General features: G+C 44.6%; 1 protein-coding gene across 2 annotated transcripts in view; it reads right to left on the bottom strand.

Moving 5' to 3' along the window:
- AFMID (arylformamidase) overlaps positions 1 to 14,059 on the bottom strand; it is a 156,677-nt gene that overhangs the window by 51,039 nt on the left and 91,579 nt on the right. For both annotated transcript variants that reach the window (XM_063961299.1, XM_063961301.1), the window contains 3 exons: positions 10,193 to 10,278; positions 7,954 to 8,026; positions 6,307 to 6,404 (listed from right to left, as the gene is read on the bottom strand). In XM_063961299.1, the coding sequence (XP_063817369.1) occupies positions 6,307 to 6,404; positions 7,954 to 8,026; positions 10,193 to 10,278 (257 nt within the window). The remainder of the gene's footprint in view (positions 1 to 6,306; positions 6,405 to 7,953; positions 8,027 to 10,192; positions 10,279 to 14,059) is intronic.

Raw genomic sequence — 14,059 nt, 5'->3', positions numbered from 1 at the left:
TGCTTAGAAACATGATATAACCAAGTAATTTTATATTGAATTAATAAAAGGTCAATTTCTCATACGTCCTAGAGGATGCTGGGGACTCCAAAAGGACCAGGGGGTATAGACGGATCCGCAGGAGCTTGGGCACACTATAAAGACTTAAACTGGGTGTGAACTGGCTCCTCCCTCTATGCCCCTCCTCCAGACCTCAGTTAGACTTTGTGCCCAGGAGTGATGGGACACACACTAGGGGAGCTCTCCTGAGTTTCTCTAAAATACTTTTTTGTCAGGTTTTTTATTTTCAGGTAGACCTGCTGGCTACAGGCTCTCTGCATCGTGGGAGTGAGGGGAGAGAAGCAGGACCTACTTCTTCTTAGTTTAAAGGCTCTGCTTCTCGGCTACTGGACACCATTAGCTCCAGAGGGTTCGATCACTTGGTGCGCCTAGCTGCTTGTTCCCGGAGCCACGCCGTCAATCCCCTCACAGCAGCCTGAAGAAAGAAGCCGGGTGAGTATGTGAAGAACAAAAGACATCAGTGACGGCAGAAGACTTCAGTAACGGAGGTACCAGATCGTGCTACCCTCCATGCTCCCACACACCAACGGCACTCACAGGGTGCAGGGCGCTGGGGGGGGGAGCGCTCTGGGCAACAGATTACTGTTTTCTACTTAAGGCTGGCATGAAAGCATATCGGTGCCTGGGAACTTGTTTCATACCCCCGCCAGCATATAACAGCGCTGCGCGCCATTCCTCCCCGCAGCCAGCTCCCACGGGTGCAGGGCGCTGGGGGGAGGCGCCCTGGGCAGCATATTAGAGTTTTATAGTAAGATGGATCAGTCTGGTGGTGCCGGGGCTCCATGGCCCGGACCCCCGTCAGCACATTGTAGCGCAATACGCGCCATTCCTCCCCGCAGCCAGCTCCCACGGGTGCAGGGCACTGGGGGGGAGCGCCCTGGGCAGCATATTACACGCAGTAAGAGGTTTAAACTGGCGGTGCCGGGGCTGCATAGATCGTTTATAGTTGGTCCCCGGCGCCACACGCGATACCGTCGGGCATAAAGGCGGTCGTGCGCCGCACCGGTGCTCCCACACACCAACGTTTTACTTGGGTGCAGGGGGGGGCCCCTGAATGGCAGTGCTTTGTGTATATGTATATAGTGGATTTACACTATATAGGTGTCCAGACTGTATATTTCGCTTAAGGGGCGAGAGCGCGCTGGGAAGAGGCGGAGCTTAGTCCTAAGAACGGAGTCGGCGCCATTTTCCTCAAATCCCCGCCAGGACTTGCTGTATAGTAAGATGGAGGGGGGGCACAGTGTTTTAATGCTATATGGGTGTCATATAGCATTATGTTGGATAATGGATGCATAATCCTTGTTGTAATACATAAATTCACTGTTTCCCTGTTAGTTGACCCACTATCGGTTAGTCGACATGTGTCGACGGGTGTGGGGGCTTAGTCCCGAGCTGTTGTGGGGATAGCTGGTGGCTGCGCCGACGCAGGGCGGTACTTGATTCGGAAAATTAAGTATTACCAAGTTGGTTTTTGTGTGCTTAAAACAGTTAACACATTAGGGAGGTCACAGTGGTTTGTGGATGCCCTGTCGGCATCAACAGTATTTCCTGGGTGAAAAATTGTCAGGCTGTTATTGCCTTGTACCTATATATATGTATGTATATTTATAGGTGTTTGTGGGGGGAGTCTTATCAGATTTGTATTTGTATGCTTCCCTCAGACCTCTCGGGGTTCCCAGTTTATTATTATTATTTTTTGCCCGCTTACTATTCCTTGCTGTCGACATTTACTAAGTTTTCTGTCGACCATAACGTTCCTGGTAGATCCACATCGGGGGCGTGTCAGTACATGATCATACACATTCACAACACATTACTGTCTCTAGGGACCTGGCTGGTCGGGACAATCCACTTGCATATAGGTTATGTCTATATGTTTATATATGTAGATATGGGTTTATATATGCATGTTTTGGATATATGTGTTATATTGTGTATTGCAGGATGTATATCAATGAATGCTGAAATAATGGTATTCTTATGTGCTGGTCGCTCTGTTGATTAAGCTCTAGATTGGCCGTGGCGAGTTGGTTCCGATCCTCTCAAGGAGTCTGAATATTATTCTCTTCACAACGCGGAGAGAAAATTATGACTGTCAACTCCTGGTCGACGCAGAGCCCGGTCGCAAAGGTTCATACACAGGCAGCTAAGTGAAATTTTATTTCTATATTGTGACCTTATTTGCACTGTATGCACTTGAGAGAGTGTTGTATTCGGGTAGGCATCCGACACAATTACCCTACCCAGAGTGGGTAGGCTTGCCTATGTTTATTCTACCTGATAACATTACAGCAGGCTGCCACGTGACAGCAGGAAGTGTGACCGGAAAATTGCCGACGATGTCTCCGGGAGATGCTGGAGGGAGGTGTACAGCTGTTGGTGTGGCCTCTGTTCAGTCAATCTCGGCGGATTCCACTGGTAAGTCTAACTACGTGAGTTAGCCTCCTTCACGACGGTGGGTGACGCACTCTTTTGTGGGGTGCAGTCATTTTAACCGGTTCGATACCGTTCTTTTTCCTTTTCTGTGCAGACAGTGGAAGGTGAAAAGGTAAGTGTTCTGCAGCCTTGTTAGGTTCGCAGAAGTGGATGTCGTTTTCTGTTTCCACTACATCCACCACTTGTCGCTGAGTCTATCTGGCGGGTTTCCACTCCGGTGGCCACTTGTCTACTAAGTTTCAGTTAGTCCAGGAATAGACTTGGACCTGTGAGTTATTCATAGAATCTAAAGGGGGACATTCTGAGTTCCGGTTGTTTCTCCTTACTGTTTTTCTAATAGATCTTGCCGTTCCCTTCTGGAAGGGGAGGTAGTACGCGACACCATACAGAGGTGCGTCAGGTTCAGGACATTCTCTGGTTGTCCCTGTATAAAGGTGCAAATCGTTGTTTCTCTCGGACTGTTCTTAGACACAGGGATTGGCTGTTGTTCCCAACGACGCAGATGTCGAAAGTGGGTTTCAGAGTACATACTGACCGGTTAAGGTTCGGTGATTTTCCTGTGGAAAGAGGTTTGAGGATCCAGAGTTGGATCGGCTTTGAGGTGACACCTCATCAATATGTTCCGTTAATAAAACAGATGGGTGCGGCCTAAGAGGCCTTTTTCGGTGAGCAGGTCTATTACCAGAGTGTAGAGTCAATTATTTTTGAGAGTGGTTTTCATGGGACCAGTTGGGAATGTGGTCTGGGTCTCATGCACCGGAATATAATCCAGACGGCCAGGACAACGCTCCTGTGGTGTCTGCTCGGTTCTCTCCTTCTAGAGGAATGAAGGTTCGGGATCCAGGTTTGGATCCTGGTGTCCGTGCATACAGATCTCTGATGCTGGGGAGCAGAGGCCGTATTTCCAGAGGATAAAGTCAAGTTGAAAAACTTGTCTGCTGTAAGCTTTCTTGAATTAAGAGCTTTTTTCGACGAACGTATTCTTCGTGTTCTGCCCGTGAAAGTTCTGCCAGTCGACTTGTCAGCAGTGGCGTAGGTAGGCCGCTATGGCGGAACATGGAGCAAAGCGGCAATGGCAGAAGTTGCACAGTTTGCAGTTGAGGGGGAAGTCTGGAAAATGCTATATTAGCAGTCTTCGTTCCGGAGGTAAACGACGGGGAAATAGATTTCCTCTGCTGACGCGATATCCAGCCGGAGAAAATTCACTCATCATCGTGAAGCTTTCCCAGATGTGACAAGTCTTTGAGGAAGTGTCGCAATTGGACATGTTGGCGTCTCGCCTCAACGAGAGGCCTCAAGGAAAATGTTCCAGGTCAAGGGACACTCAAGATATAGCAGTGGACATCCTCGTGACACCGTGGGTGTTTTTAGTCGGTCTATATGGCCTCTCCGCTTTCACTTTTCTGGCGGTGGTGAGCGTAAGATGTTTGAAGGTTCTGGTATCCTCTTGAATCTGGTCTAGCCACCGAGGGTTGGCTAGACAGTTTTTCATGGTTTATTCATAGAAGAGTAAGGCCCTCTTCCTCTACGTGAGGTAATGTTACAACAAGATCAGGGCGTGTATCATGACTTACCGCGGCTGCGTCTGCGTCTGACGGCGGGGCGACTGAATGCCATATCCTAAGCCGAACGGGTGTTCCCAGTGAAGTCGTTTCCTCAATTCTTCAGGCTAGGAAAGACCTAACGACAAAGCGTTACCACCGTAGTTGGAGTACTTATATGTCTCGGTGTGTATCCACGAAGGCTCCTATGGAAGACTTTCAGCTAGGTCGTGCTTATCCATACTTTACAAGCCGGTGTGGAGGCAAGCCTAATAAGTTTCTTTACAAAATTTCGCTCTCGGAAAGTGGTCATGCTATTGGCTTTGACGTCCCCAAGGCGGGGTCGGAAGTAGTGGTTTTGTCTCACAAGAGCCTTGTTTGATCTTTCAGGTGGATAGAGAGGAATTGCGTACTCGGTTGGTAGTTCTACCAAGAGTGGTTTCTGGGTTTAGCAGAAATTGGCCTATTTTGTTGCCGGTGGTTACTTAGGCATTGGCTGATTCAAATTTCCTCGATTTAGCCGGGGATTTGAGTATGTAGGTCGCCAATTTGGCTCAGTTTGGAGAAACAGAAGTTCTGTCTGTCTGGTATGTTCCTAGCATGGTTTGGGAGACTGCGTTCTGCAGTCAGTTACACGCTGAATCTGTGATGCGGTTTGGCATGTTCATTCTACGGCTGGATTGCCGGCACCGAAGTCGGTGGAGGTCCATTCTTTTGGGAAGATGGGCTTTTCTTGGGCGGATGCCCGGGGAGTCTCGGTGGGTTAACTTTGCCGAGCGGATTCTTGGTCGGGATCAAACGCTTTTGCTATGCTCTACAAGTTTGATATCCTGATTTTTGGGGACCTTTTGTTTGCTCATTCGGTGCTGCAGAGTTGTCCGCACTCTCCCGCCCGTTTTGGAGCTTTGGTATAAACCCCATGGTCCTTTTGGAGTCCCCAGCATCCTCTAGGACATATGACAAAATAGGATTTTAGTACCTACCGGTAAATCCTTTTCTCTTAGTCCGTAGAGGATGCTGGGCGCCCGTCCCAGTGCGTACTGTGTCTGCAGTTATTGCTTTTGATTACACCCTGGTGGTGTGTTTTCTCTGTCAGGCGGTTGATACCGTTGTTCATGCCATGACATGCGGGGTCTTATTTTTGCTTATGTGAACACACGGTTTGTGTTACATATTCTCTCAGCATGTGGCTGTGTTTTGTACATGCCGTTGGCTGGTATTCTACTGAATGCCACGTTCTACGGTGTATTTGAGGTGTGAGCTGGTATGACACTCACTGTGTTATAACAATAAATTCTTTCCTCGAAATCTCCATCTCTCCTGGGCACAGTTTTCTAACTGAGGTCTGGAGGAGGGGCATAGAGGGAGGAGCCAGTTCACACCCAGTTTAAGTCTTTATAGTGTGACCAAGCTCCTGCGGATCCGTCTATACCCCCTGGTCCTTTTGGAGTCCCCAGCATCCTCTACCGACTAAGAGAAAAGGATTTACCGGTGGGTACTAAAATCCTATTTTTAAGAATACGTTCCTAGGATTGCTGAAAGAAAGTACTTCAGTTTATGGGGTAAATGGTTAGCGTTTCCTTACTCGGCAAGCTGACAAAATTGAGATCATAGGATTTAATAATATATAATATTCAAATGTGGATGCGTAAAGTATGTATCAAATACAGATTTCCTATATATGATGTTTTTTCCTATTTTTATTTTTTGGAGATACTTGACTGCCCTTGGCCAGATAGAGATCTATCTATCTATCTATCTATCTATCTATCTATCTATCTATCTATCTATCTATCTATCTATCTATCTCCTTGTTTCAATTGTGGTCTATAAATCTCGGTATACTTTGCCCTTCCTGATCTTGATTAACACTATTATTGAGCAGTCATTGATACTGGATATGTGTTGTGAAGGGGCATTCTGCAGAGATCTACTTGTTACCACAACTCAATGTTCTATGTCTAAATAATGGGCCTACACACAAACAGATAATTTTGATGGTTAATGTTTATTTGTTTTGAATTGTTAAGTTTTGTACAACCCTTAAAACTCAATAAAAACTATTGAATTGAAAAAAAAGAAGATATGATTGATTTCATTTATTATTTAAGAATTAAACACATATCAAACTAATAAGAAGGATCAATCTTCAAACATTAAAAATGCATGTGAGATGTTAGTAAAAGCTTACTCACATTAGGGCATACTTCACATTGGGGTAAAGGTTAATATTAGATCACCACTCTTCGTAGTTCCTACAAGCACTGACCATTAATGTTTGGCGTCACCCCATATTCCGACCAATCAGTGCAAAGGGCCATGGCTGCGAGCTGGGCTCCGGCAGAATGACCACATAGATAAACCTCACTGAAGAGAGCAATTAACACATCGGAACATAGAAGGCATATTCGCAATACATATACGGTAATAGCATACCTAAAATGATGTGCAAGACATCATTAAAATTGCTCAACAGCAATATCAAAGCACAGCTCTTCTGTAATTATTCAGCATATTGTTATGTGCTAACGTCTTCCTCAGCGCTGTACATACAGTACATGGCACTATGACAATGACTTGATTTTTAGCATTTACACCAACATAAGAACCCTACCAATCACTAGACTGGCTGGCCAGTCTGCAGGGCTGCTGACCGATCTGTTGGCCAAGTGGGTACCTAACCTTTGCTTCAATCACATTTTTAAAATACAAGCCAATATTGACAAGCAGAACCAAGTAAACGCTGGCAGATTTATTGTCTAGTCTGGCAGTTTGGAAGGAAAGTCTGGTAATGTATGGGGCAAATGACAATTGACCATTTGTTTCAAAATGCTGGAAAACTGACAAAAACGGTCGTTCAGACAAATTGGTTAAATCAAATTAATTTAATCAATTTGGCTGACCATTTTTTTTTCTGGTTTTCAGTGTTTGGGAGCAAATGGTCAATTGTCATTTGTTCCCAAACATTACCAGAATTTCCTTCCAAATAGCCAGATTGGACAATAAATCCTTAGGTGTATGGCCAGCCTTACTTACAGAATAATGCCACATCTTTTCAAACTAGACAATTTTGACTGCATTTCCTCACAAAGGTGTTTCTTTAAAAAGGAATTTTTCATACAGCTTTTAACATATTTCATACAAATAAAACAGAAAAATAAGTTTGCACACAGCCATTGGCATGTCAAGATATAGCAACCCACTTGCCCTTGTATACCAGCTATATAGGAAATAAGCAGAGAATCATTTTGGAATGTTGTTCACCAGACTTCCCATTATTCCAAACAGTGGTATTATAGGAATGTCATAAATGTATTTTTTTAATGGAGGCCCACAGGAAGACAATGGTGTGTGCTAGGTTCACCAGTAGGGATATATTACATTTTGCTATGGAACAGGAACTTTACACTTACTTTCCTTGAATGTCAGAAGATATTTTATAAATTAGGTATCAGGCTTAGTAACGCTTTTATAAAAGTTAAATCTGCAGTACACAATACAAAACTAATTTAGGCACATCCCTGGAATATTTGGTAGATATATGCAAAATGCTCTTACAATGTGTGTGGAACACCTGGATTTATATTAGGGGAAGCCAGGGATGCAGAGCCATTCAGCATAATGCTGCTTCAAGCTATGCTCTTAAGACCAAAAAATGTGATTTTGTTGTGTAGGTTTTGTAGAACAAGGCTGTTAAGGCACAGGAGATGTTACCAGGAATAATATAGGTTCCAACACTAACAATTTAGCCTTAAAAATAATTAGCAGTATCACATTCTAGGTTCGTAGAAAGAGTTCTACACATTTTTAAAAACAGATCTGATTTACAGTATCATAGACATTGCTTAGACATGTCAGGGCTTCATGATTAAGACCCTACTGTATATAAGGCCTTAACACCAAACTTTAGACTCACGTAATCTGTGGATACTGTGTAAGGGCCACAGCAATGCTCCGCCTGACCTGCGACACAATACGGTCCATGTTACCTAAAAAGAATGTGATACCATTACTCTAATTCAGCCTAACCAGTTATCCTGTTTTGCAATTTTGCTGTATAAGGAGCTTGCATAACTTATTGACGCCTTACAAATAACATCTAATAATACTAATCGCTGTCTTGTCTATAACTTTACTAAACAGATTTATTTCACAGCTCAACCCCGTCAAAGCCAAACAACATTTTACAGTATTGCTATGCCTTGGTTAAGCAGAGAATGCCTTTAACAATAATTTGTATACCCTTCTGTCAATCAGGCAAAGGCGCTCACAGATGTGAGATGCTGTCGCATCTCACTGTATGTGCATGTGCTTTGCCGCTGCTACGCATGCGCACACTTCATACGGCTTCAGCAAGTGAATGCTGACGCAGCAGCGTCCCATGCTGAATTAGGCCCTAATTCATGTTTGCTGATATTAGCAATGAAGCTGCCGCTCAGAAATGAGAAGAGACTCCCACCGGAACTATCACAAACTCATTCACAATTGTGTACATATACACAGGCTATGTGCAAAACCAAAAAACATTGGGTTGAAGGGTAGCCCTATGGCTACGCAGACTGGACACGGCAATTCAACGCAGGTGCCATGTTTTTGTACATACAAGCTTGCAGCTGGCGGCAGACACATGCTCCGAAAATAACCATGACACGTCTGCGTTTTTGCAACTATTCCTTGTTAACACCTCAAAGTGTCCACTTCCTGTCAATCACTTTACCTTGAAATCCTCATTGCGAGTGGGAATGTAGTGCCACCTTGATGCACGTGCAGTGCGATTGTGGCACATGCGCAGTCTGACGATAATCGCTCACTTGCATGAACATGAATTAGGTGTCCACCACCTAGTAAATGTATAAATAATGGGCTTTTCATCACCATGGTGTGCAGAGTGCCTTCATGTCCTTCTCTAGTCTGGAGTGATACTGCATCTGAGAGAAGGTTCTGTAGGGTTGGTATAGAGGAAGAGGAGCAGGTATAGGGATGCCAGTGGTGTTGGTTGTGACAAAACATCAAGGTTCTCTGCTCAGTGCGCCACAGTGACTAAAACGTTTTAGCAGATCTTACAGCAGCCTTCTTCCCCACTTGGCAGAAACGTGTGACCTTCACATGTTGTGATGCCATTTTTGTGCTGAGCCATTGATACGTTGCATCACGTTACTTATTATCAGCCTTAGCATTCTCTATGCAAGTGCTTACAGCAAAACAAATTTCCCTTTAGATGGCTTTTCCTATTTATTTTATAAATGAGACAAATTGGGGCTAACGCAGTGTTGAATGCAACACAGCTCTTGCAATGCGTTATTGGATCTAAATGAGTCTTCTAACCAAAGCGTTGTTTCCCTCTCTGAGGTTGGACTGCCCTTTTCCGTATGCAGAGCACTTGCACGTGGTATGCTTAAAAACAGGCACATTTACACTTCCTACCAACTTTGCATAGCCTGCAGTTGCCTTCAATCTAGTGTGCTGATACAGCAAGCATGATTGATCCTATGTAGGATTTCCCTGTAACAGTTGTCTTCAAGGGCGTAGCTACCATAGGTGCAGGCAGTGGATCTACTATGGGGCCCAGAGCGGAGAGGGGCCCACCTTCCTTGTCACAGTTACATGTGTTATATACATTTTTCGCCATTGGGTGGTACGTAGGGGTCCTTTCAAACTTTTTCCTTGGAATCTGCAATATATCTAGGTATGCCCCTGGACCTGCTCATTGTAGTATGGTATAAAATGAACTGGAGTGCATTTTAATGTTATATAATATGAACCGGGGCACTGTAATGAGGCACAATATGAACGGGGAGCACTATATATCATAATGTGAATTGGGGGTACTGTGCGGCATAATGTGTACTGGCAGCTCTGAAATGTGACATAGGGTGAACTTAAGCACTACTGCGATTCATAAAAGAAACTAGGGCACTACTATGGGGCATAACATTAAATAAGGCTCTACTATGGTTCAGAAAATGAACTAGGGCACTATTATAGGACATAAAATTAACAACTGCTGCAGAGAAGTGTCTCTCTAGAAACATTTGGAACGGGGGGCCCTTCAAAATGTTGCTATGGGGCCCACAAAGTTCTGGCTACGCCGCTGGTTGTTTTATATCACACAGATTGCGGTTGAACAATGGTTATGGGAATGTGTACATGCTCACCTCTTGGAGCAATGTCATAGTCCATCACCATCACAGAAATACCATGAGAAACAAAAGGAGGAACCATGAAGCCACTCTCATCTTTACTGGAAAAACAATGACAATAATTATATGTGATACAAATTCCAGTGCAATTCTTTATTGGGCATAAAAGATTGAAAAACATAATACAATACATCACGACAGAGACATCCTGGTCTCACTTTGAGACATTATTAACAGTAACCCTCTCTGACAGATGGATCTTAAAGGCAGCACACTATTATTGTGGATTTTAAACAATAATTTGCATAAGAGAGATAGAGAATCGGCAACTCTGAACGAGAGTAGACAACTCTCCAGAAGCCTCCTGAATAAGCTGGAGACTTGTGTGCCTGTAAGGTGAGTTGGAGACATGTTTAATGAAAATCATGTCAAGCACCTGTCAGTTACACCGAATGGCCACAGGACAATGAGGCAAATGATACCATTAAATCATGCCAACCTCTTCCTTTCATTTTTGCCCTCCATATTTCCTGGATGACACAGACGTGAATAGTATGCAAGTATAAGCGTATTACTATAAATTCTCCAATCTCTGATGGCAACTAATGGAACATTCACAGCTAAATACACTTTCAATTATAGTTTGGATCCCATACAAGTTCCCATACAATGTACCACACATACAGTTACAGTATGTACATAAAAAAGCATACATACAACCACAGCCTGACATATACTCATCCATACCGCATCCATACCCAGCTCTGCACCAGTAGCACATGTACCAACTTCATGGAGAGGCCGGTATATATCCCCACATACATTTCCACACAACCAGATCATAACCCCAATACTTTTCTAACATTTCTTTATTAGTGATAAATGCATAATTGATTTAATGGGATCTGGTCAGGATCCCGGAGATCGGGACCCTGGTAGTCGAAATACCTACACTGGGATCCTGACACTCCTGGGAATGCCAATGCCGGGATCCTGACACTCTTGGGAATGCCAGCATCGGAAACCCGACATACTTTACCATCCCAGTGCCAGGATCCCCACTGCTGAGATCCTGAACGATCAGCCAGCGGTGAAATGAGCCACCTGCTAGATTGGTCGGCATGCAGGCACAATCTAGTACCAGTGATAGCGACGTGCTAGGCCGCGCTTTGCTATCGCTTTGGGGCATATACACGGAGGGATCCCTGCTTAATTTCTAAGCAACCTAGTCAGATTGCTTAGAATTTAAGCACGGATCTCTTGGTGTGTACCCCCCTTAGGTTCTGACATAGCCTGGAGCAAGGTATGTTTTGAGTCAATAACTTGCTGTAACATGAACTCTTGACCAACTAGGTGTAGACCAGAGAGTATTGCAAAGAGCTGCAAAGCGCTGCTATGACTTGGGATCCAGCAAAATAGCCCCAGGCCACCTCACTTCCACCTTTATGTTTGACAGTTGGTATCACATTATACAAGCCACCACTATCCTGTGTGTTGAAGCCTGAAATATAAAAGGTGTTTGTTTTGCCATTGAAAGCATTGCCCTTTTCAATCTTGAGCTTACAAACAGTCCACAAGACTTATTCCACTGTACAGTAGTCTACTGGTGGGGCTTCATGGCCCAGGCTAGCCAAGTTTTCACTGCTGCAGAACAGTTATCCGTTTTTAACCCATTACTTGTTCAACTAAAAAGTACTTAGGGGTGTGGCCAGTTTCCAGAGGGGGTGTGGTCAGTCAACACAGAGGTTTGGCTAACCATTAGAGATTGCAAGGTCCATGTAAATTTGTGAATACTGCTAGTCCATACATGTACCAGATTAATAACAGCAATGCACTATAGAAATTGCTCCATAGTCCTGTGCAGTGTAATGTAACATATGTATAACGTATAATTCAAATAAACAGTCTGGATCCTGATCCCTAGAAGAGGGGGTGGGCTCTCAGGCAGTGAGGCCCACTGGGGGTTTCCCTTGTAACCATGTGGGACAGTCTGGCAGCGAGTAAAGCTTGCCAGGAGTAGGCAACTTCCACATCATATTATTTAAGTAAGGAATTTTTAGCAGGCTCTGTGTTATACATCATCCAGCTACAAAGTTGTTCATGTCTATTTTTTTATACACTTATACTTACATGTGAACAGAAATTCTCTTATGGAGCATATTAAAATTAGTGATGTGCACCGGAAATTTTTCGGGTTTTGGTTTTGGATTCGGTTCAGAGGCCGTGTTTTGGATTCGGACGCGTTATGGCAAAACCTCCCTGAAAATTTTTTGTCGGATTCGGGTGTGTTTTGGATTCGGGTGTTTTTTTTTTACAAAAAACCCTCTCAAACAGCTTAAATCATAGAATTTGGGGGTAATTTTGATCCCATAGTATTATTAACCTAATAACCATAATTTCCACTCATTTTCAGTCTATTCTGAACACCTTACACCTCACAATATTATTTTTAGTCCTAAAATTTGCACCGAGGTCGCTGGATGACTAAGCTAAGCGACACAAGTGGCCGACACAAACACCTGGCCCATCTAGGAGTGGCACTGCAGTGTCAGGCAGGATGGCACTTCAAAAAAATTGTCCCCAAACAGCACATGATGCAAAGAAAAAAAGAGGCGCACCAAGGTCGCTGTGTGACTAAGCTAAGCGACCCAAGTGGCTGACACAAACACCTGGCCCATCCAGGAGTGGCACTGCAGGGTCAGACAGGATGGCACTTCAAAAAAATCGTCCCCAAACAGCACATGATGCAAAGAAAAAAAGAGGCGCAATGAGGTAGCTGTGTGACTAAGCTAAGCGACCCAAGTGGCCAACACAAACACCTGGCCCATCTAGGAGTGGCACTGCAGTGTCAGGCAGGATGGCACTTCAAAAAAATCGTCCCCAAACAGCACATGATGCAAAGAAAAAAAGAGGCGCAATGAGGTAGCTGTGTGACTAAGCTAAGCGACCCAAGTGGCCGACACAAACACCTGGCCCATCTAGGAGTGGCACTGCAGTGTCAGGCAGGATGGCACTTCAATAAAATAGTCCCCAAACAGCACATGATGCAAAGAAAACTGAAAGAAAAAAGAGGTGCAAGATGGAATTGTCCTTGGGCCCTCCCACCCACCCTTATGTTGTACAATCAGGACATGCACACTTTAACGAACCCATCATTTCAGTGAGAGGGTCTGCCACACGACTGTGACTGAAATGACTGGTTGGTTTGGGCCCCCACCAAAAAAGAAGCAATCAATTTCTCCTTGCACAAACTGGCTCTACAGAGGCAAGATGTTCACCTCCTCCTCATCGTCCGATTCCTCACCCCTTTCACTGTGTACATCCCCCTCCTCACAGATTATTAATTCGTCCCCACTGGAATCCACCATCTCAGGTCCCTGTGTACTTTCTGGAGGCAATTGCTGGTGAATGTATCCACGGAGGAATTGATTATAATTAATCTTGATGAACATCATCTTCTCCACATTTTCTGGAAGTAACCTCGTACGCCGATTGCTGACAAGGTGAGCGGCTGCACTAAACACTCTTTCGGAGTACACACTGGAGGGGGGCAACTTAGGTAAAATAAAGCCAGTTTGTGCAAGGGCCTCCAAATTGCCTCTTTTTCCTGCCAGTATACATACGGACTGTCTGACGTGCCTACTTGGATGCGGTCACTCATATAATCCTCCACCATTCTTTCAATGGTGACAGAATCATATGAAGTGACAGTAGACGACATGTCAGTAATCGTTGGCAGGTCCTTCAGTCCGGACCAGATGTCAGCATTCGCTCAAGACTGCCCTGCATCACCGCCAGCGGGTGGGCTCGGAATTCTTAGCCTTTTCCTCGCAGCCCCAGTTGCGGGAGAATGTGAAGGAGGAGCTGTTGACGGGTCACGTT

This window comes from Pseudophryne corroboree, chromosome 3, assembly GCF_028390025.1.
Source record: "Pseudophryne corroboree isolate aPseCor3 chromosome 3, aPseCor3.hap2, whole genome shotgun sequence".
Lineage (NCBI taxonomy): Eukaryota > Metazoa > Chordata > Amphibia > Anura > Myobatrachidae > Pseudophryne > Pseudophryne corroboree.
The sequence above is the reverse complement of the archived record's forward strand: the minus strand, read 5'-3'. Positions and strand labels throughout refer to the sequence as shown.